General features: G+C 41.7%; 1 protein-coding gene across 1 annotated transcript; it reads right to left on the bottom strand.

Annotated features, from left to right (window-relative positions):
* Positions 1 to 1,920: 1,920 nt before the first annotated feature.
* six3a (SIX homeobox 3a) lies at positions 1,921 to 5,832 on the bottom strand. The gene is given in 3 exon segments (XM_061909967.1): positions 1,921 to 3,497; positions 4,822 to 4,931; positions 4,933 to 5,832. Coding segments are annotated over 3 exon segments (885 nt in total). The 5' UTR covers positions 5,515 to 5,832; the 3' UTR covers positions 1,921 to 3,304.
* Between the last annotated feature and the right edge of the window lie 793 nt (positions 5,833 to 6,625).

Below are 6,625 nucleotides of genomic sequence, written 5' to 3'. Positions count from 1 at the left end.
GTTTTTTTGTCTAACAAAAACTTTAAAAGTGGTAAAACTAAAATGTCATGATAACAATTTCCATTACTTTTACTCGGAGATTGTTCAATAAAGTAATTACAGCTCAACTTTTAAAGACACTACAATCAATATATGGAGTAAAAACCTAATAAAAAAAGGTTTTTGTTTAATAAAAACATTAAAAGTGGTAAAACTAATGTCATGATAATAATTTCCAGTACTTTTTCTTGGGGATTGTTCGACAAAGTACCTTATTAACAAAAAGACATTTCAGTCAATATACGGAGTAAAAAAACTACATAAAAAAAGTTTTTTGTGTAACAAAAACCTTAAAAGTGGTAAAACTAATATGTCATGATAATAATTTCCAGTACTTTTACTTGGGGATTGTTCGATGAAGTAATCGTAGCTCATCCATCAAAGACACTTCGGTCAATATACGGAGTAAAAACCTAAATAAAAATGTTTGTTTGTTTGACAAAAACATTAAAAGTGGTAAAACTAACATGTCATGATAATAATTTCCAGTACTTTTATTTGGGGATTGTTCGATGAAGTAATCGTAGCTCATCCATCAAAGACACTTCATTCAATATACGGAGTAAAAAACCTAAATATTTTTTTTTGTTAAACAAAAAACAGAAAAGGGATTAACTTTAACTTTGGATAGTTGTGTCAAAAATTTGTCATTCATTCATCAATCACACACTCAATATGCGGAGTAAAAACTGAACGAGAAGTCTTTAGTGGGACAAAAAAAAGGTGGAACGTTGTAAAACGGATTTTAAAAAAAAGTAATGGAGTCGTCGTGTCGTTGACTCTCGTGTAAGTATCACACACACAGATTACTCCTTGCTAAGTTCTTTTGTGTGCTGATCCATATTTGACTTGACAGATCACGAACACCACCCCCATCCTACCTTCACCCCCCCACCCAGACACACACACACTGTTCATGACCCCATACAGAGACAGCACAGACACTCTCTCACACACACACACACACACACACGCGTGTTAGCAGCGACACGCCCAAACCCACGGCCTAAATGGACTGCAAGATCATATTTTAGCAATATTTTTTTACAGAAAAAAGTGCAGATGAATATTCAACAATAAACAAGATCCTTAATACTTTAATTTAAATCACGAGTGGCTCATCACTCCAAATAAGCGATCTCCAAAACCCATTGGATTTTATTATAATTTATCATCCATCCATTTTCTACCGCTTATTCCCTTTTGTGGTCGCTGGGGGCGCTGGCACCTATCTCAGCTACAATCGGGCGGAAGGCGGGGTGCACCCTGGACAAGTCGCTACCTCATCATCCTATTATTATTATTATTATTATTATTAATATTATTATTATCGTATTTAATACTAATGTACAAAATCATAGAAAATATACAACAATATATATAAAAATAATCTCTATATTTTAGTCATTTTAAATAACACTTTATATCAGTATTTATTGTGATGCGCCTCCTTTGTGCACTGTTTCTCAGCTTTAAAAGTGTCCGATTAATTAAATTGCGTTTCATCCAAAAAAAAAAAAAAAAAAAGACCCTCTAAATTCAATTGTTTTTGCGATATTAAATTGTTTTGCATCTTTTTTTTTTCTGCTCCAAACACAGCATGCCTTGGAGTTACAGTTGGTAGGTAGACTGTTCTGAGTGTGTGTGTGCAAAAAAATAAATAAATTTAAAAAAAGAAGTACAACAAAAAATACTGCCAGTGTCTTATAAATAATTGTAGTGCGCTTGATTGGAGATTCAGCTACAAAAAAAGAGACTTTCAGAGAAGAAATCCCCCCCCCCCCCCCCCCATTTTTTTTTTTTTTTTTTGAGGAGCAGAAAGGGGGGGAAATGCTTGTCGTCCCGGGAAGAAAAGCTCTTTTGAGAGGGCCACAATGGCAGACTGGGCCGGGGGAGGAGTACCATTGCGATTAGGCCCTTTAATGGCGCGTTTACTTAATTTCTGCATTCACCAGCAACCGTAAACAAAAGGGGGAAATGGCACTCGGCATTTCCCCCCCCCCTTTCTAAGTACATGTCGTTGGTTAGAATGTGTGCACCTATTTTAATAAACACAAATAGGAATTTGCGTGGTTCGAGCTCCGGTAAGAAGATAATAATGACAATAAGAGGTTTTAGGTGAGTTGCGGCCATAAAGATGCGCGTTAATGCGTGCGCAATCCAGCAATAAGCCAATACGAACACGGGTTTAGCCAATGCGAGAGACGCACATGATGCTGACATTTCAATTAAATGTTATATTTGATTATTTAAAAAAAACAAAAAACATTTTTTTTAGGGTGGATTTTGGGTGCGCCGTTTGTGCGTAATGGTGCCACATCTTAAACAACAACAATAACAACAAACGGGCCTGCAGCACTGGAGTGGTTTAAGTTTTGAACAAATATTTTATGAACACCAAGAAAAGTGGGGTTGGGTTCGTGGGTTTGAAGGGGGGGGGGGGGTAGAAAAGAGGATTAGACGAGAGGAAGAACAAGAAGATGTGATGGGTGGGCGTTAATAATTATTTACAAGCATATTTCTACACGTATATTACACAGCGGGAGAATGATGGCGTTCTTTTTTTTTTGTTCCACATTTTATATACATCATTCCATATAAAATTTTGAAAATAAAAAATAAAAATCTGATACAGTCATCAACATACAAGTAGTTCGACCCCACAGTGACAGGATTATTATTTTTTTCTTGGAATAAAGAAAAAAAGGTGCTTAGTCATACATTTTATGACTTGAAATGATTGTCTGATGAACACAAAAACAACAACAACAACAACAACAAAAAACAAAAACAAAGGTGGAGGGGGGAAAAATGAAAAAAAAATGCATCTTGACGGCTTTTTCTTCATCATCATCTTCATCATAAAAAATGTGAAAATGTTAAAATTCCATCTGCATCGATGCTCCTGGTTGAAAAAAAAATCATCTTGCGTTTTGCAGAATGCAAAAAAAAAAAAAAAAACATGCGATAGAGTCTATGGTGTGTGTGTGGGGGGCTTTTGATGAAGAGGAGGAGTGGTCCTTTTTTTTAAAAGCGCTTTTAATAATAATAAAAAACAACGTGCTTTATCTCTTTTTATTCAATATTTATATCAATCAGCCTCCTCCATCCGCGATATTTCATAAGTCTCTTTTTTTTCTTCCTCTCAGGTCCTTTTCCCCCTGTAAATATTTCTCTTTTTTCTTGCGTGTTTTTGTATGTTTTGAGTGTCTTTTTTTGTTTTTGTTTTGACTGTTCTTTTTTTTTTTTTTTTTTTTTTTGCGTATCATACGTCGCACTCCGAGTCACTGGAGGTGACGGACAGGATGGAGGTTCCGGTGTCAACCCGCTCCGTCATACTGGACACGCTGGTGGTGGGACTGGCCGCGGTGGAGGGCGACTCGGCCGAGCTGTGAGGGGTGAGGCCGGCCTCCGACAAGGACCTCATGCCGGCGGGTCCTATTGCTTGGTGCTGCAGCCTGCAAGCAAGCAAGGGAAAAGAGGTGAGTTTTTTTTTTCAGCAAAACGAGAGAAATGGCAATTAGACTTTTCTTTTCACCATGAATACCCCCCCCCCTTCCTCCTCATCCTGCAAAATAGGGTTCGCCTTTTCTTTGCACCCCCAAGCCGGCCCCCATGATGCCATGCATGCATGCTTCCATCACAAAACACTGCACTGTTTGGAGCAAATGTCCCCCTCCAATAAAAACACCCCACACATTTCTATAAAAAAAGCAATCATTTCTGCACATATTTGCTGCACTAATATTTTTTTTGGGGGTGGATAGATAATTATCCTTCATGTAGCAGAATTTCATGTTGCATGAATGAATAAGTGACGTATAGTTGTTTTTTTTGCAATCATCCTAAATGTTCATCTGCAATCATAATAATAACTCCACCGTGGCGGGATCATATCAGCGAGGAAATATATCTCTTCATTCATCAAGAGCATTAAAAATAGTTTTCATATGGCTTAGCTCATCTCCAATGTGTGTGTGTGCGTAAGTGTGTGTGTGTTGTTTTTAATCAATTATAATTGTTTTGAGTGGAATGATACCACACTTAATGTTATGAATATAGCCTCATAATGCTTTAAGTATGAATATCAATACTATAATCTGGGATAATCTTCCTTATAACAATGCAAAGTGACATTAAAAAAATGATAAATGCGGCTAAAAAGGGATGGGGGGATGGAGAGGGCAGGAGGGAGCGTGAATAAATATTACCGTAACTGTTGTAACAGATACAGTGGAATATATATATATATATATATATATATATATATATATATATATATATATATATATATATATATATATAGTCAACAAATTGTGCTTATAACGTCCAAAATAAACAAAAACTAATAGTGACATTTTTTTTTCAGCAAAAACAAAACTTATTTGACCTTTTTGTGTAGTTGTATTTTCATTGCATCAGTGCAAATACATCTCACTTCATGGTTATTATGGTGTTGTTTATTCCTCGGCTGGCTTGTTTGTGACGAGCGTAAAAGTGTAGTTCGAAAATGCGTGCAAAAAGTGCCATTTTTGGAAGTTTTTTTAAGCGTTTTTATTTATTTTTTTGTTTTTTTGTTTTTTTGCTCGCGCTCAATGCTGCAACGTGTGGCCGCTTAGAGGCGCACCCAAGCCGGGTAGGCTCGGTGGAATCTCCCGTAAAGGTTCCAATAACTCCGGAGCTTTTTTTTTTTTTTTTTTTTTCGTCCCGTTTTTTTTTTTTTTTTTTTGCCTTGGTAAAAGTTGAAAGGGTTGGGGAAAAAAAGTGTAAAAATCCACCAACCTGTTCTTTGCCGCCGCGGCTCTGTCACGTTGCCTCCGGTTCTTAAACCAGTTGCCGACCTGTGTGGGAGTGAGTCCGGTGGCTTGCGCCAGTTCCCTTTTCTTGCTGGGGGTTCGGGTAGGGATCCTGCAGGTACCACTCCCTGAGCAGGCTCCGCGTCCGCTCCTTAAAACAGTGCGTCTTCTGCTCGCCGTCCCAGATGGTCCGAGGCAGCGGGAACTTCTTCCTCACCCGGTACTTGTCCACCGGACCCAGCGGACGTCCGCGCAGCTTCTCGGCCTCCTGGTAGTGCGCCTCCAGCCACATGGCCTGCAGCTTGCCGTGCGAGTCCTTGGTGAACTTGTGGTTCTCCAGGATGTGGTAGAGGTCCCTGAAGTTGCCGGTGTGGAAGGCCACCACGGCCCGGGCGCGCAGGATGGACTCATGCTTGTTGATGGCCTCGCACGCTCCGGGGGCCACGGGCAGGGACCAGAGGAAGCGACCCAGCCGCTCGATGTCCCCGGTCTCCTCCAGCGTCTCGCAGACGCTCGCCACCTGCTCCGGGGAGAAGTTGAGTGTGGGTAGCTGGAACATGGACAAGTCTTCCGGGGACCGGGCGGCGGGCGCGCTGTTCGCCAGGAGCAGCGGGCGATCAGCGAAGTTGGGCAGGAAGAAATGGGAGGGATAAAGCTCTAAAGGCGATCGGAAAACCATGGAAATGACCTGAGAGAGCGACCCAGACGATAGAGAAAAAAGAGGGGGCGAACGGAGCGCCCGACCACCAGAGCCAGCACGGCGAAGTTGCGCGTCAAAAAAAAAAGGAGATCGAATGATTCAATGGCTATCGCCTAATGACACCAGCCTCATAATATCTCCCCCCTAAATCCGCCGTTGAGTGTAGCATTGAAACATTTTGTTTCCCTTTTCTATTGGTCTTCTTGGTGTCGCCGCGCCGTTGCCATGGCAGCGCTGCCAATCACTGTCAAGCGTGCCAATCATTAGCCAGTACGTAGCGAGAGGCTTTCACCGGCAGTGCCGCGCACACGGGGGGTTATCAGAGTCTTCCATCTCCACGGTAACCCCACACCCCCTCCCTCTCTCCCTCCCTCCCGGCGCGCCCACCACCCCTCCCCTCCCCTCCCTCCGCCCCAGCCGAACATCCGCAGCTCTTGTCCGCGGAATGAGCAATTAGAGGGTGGAATATTATTGTCGTCTTTAACGAGCAGGACGCGCAGAGAAGGAGGCGGCGGACATGGCTCCAGACTCCGGAGGACAACATTTGCATTTACTTTTATTAATTTTTTTGTGTTTTTTTTTTTTTTTAGGTCCGGATGGTGCGACTTCCCCCGCGACCGCCGCTAATGATACTCGATTCAAGACAAGTCAAGTACTCGCAACTCACTTTTTGTTTCTTTTTTTTTTTTTTTTTTCCCCTAATCCGCTCATGCTTAAGGACGCGATCCATGTCCACATCCGCGGTCATAGGACTCGGCTTTAGCGCGGTAGCCGAGGCGGTGTGATTTTCATGTTTGCGGCTCGTATTTAGACGGGGTGTTAAAAATCGCGGCCGGGGCGAATAGTGGCGCACACTGTGAGAGCCGCGCACGATTCGAGACGCCGTAATCCCCGCACCTTCCAGAAATCTGACATAATGATCCTAAGCCGCCTTTGCTGCAAAATCATTCTGGAATTCAAAACTCACACCCCCTCTCTAGATGTGCACTTTCACCGCAGACCTTTGGGACACGAGTCAAAAAAGCACCATTACGCATGGACTTTTACGCAACTTACAAACATACTTATAAGGTCCAGGATGATGATATTG

This window comes from Nerophis ophidion, linkage group LG09, assembly GCF_033978795.1.
Source record: "Nerophis ophidion isolate RoL-2023_Sa linkage group LG09, RoL_Noph_v1.0, whole genome shotgun sequence".
Lineage (NCBI taxonomy): Eukaryota > Metazoa > Chordata > Actinopteri > Syngnathiformes > Syngnathidae > Nerophis > Nerophis ophidion.
Note: the sequence above shows the minus strand (reverse complement) of the source record. Positions and strands in the feature narration are given on the sequence as shown.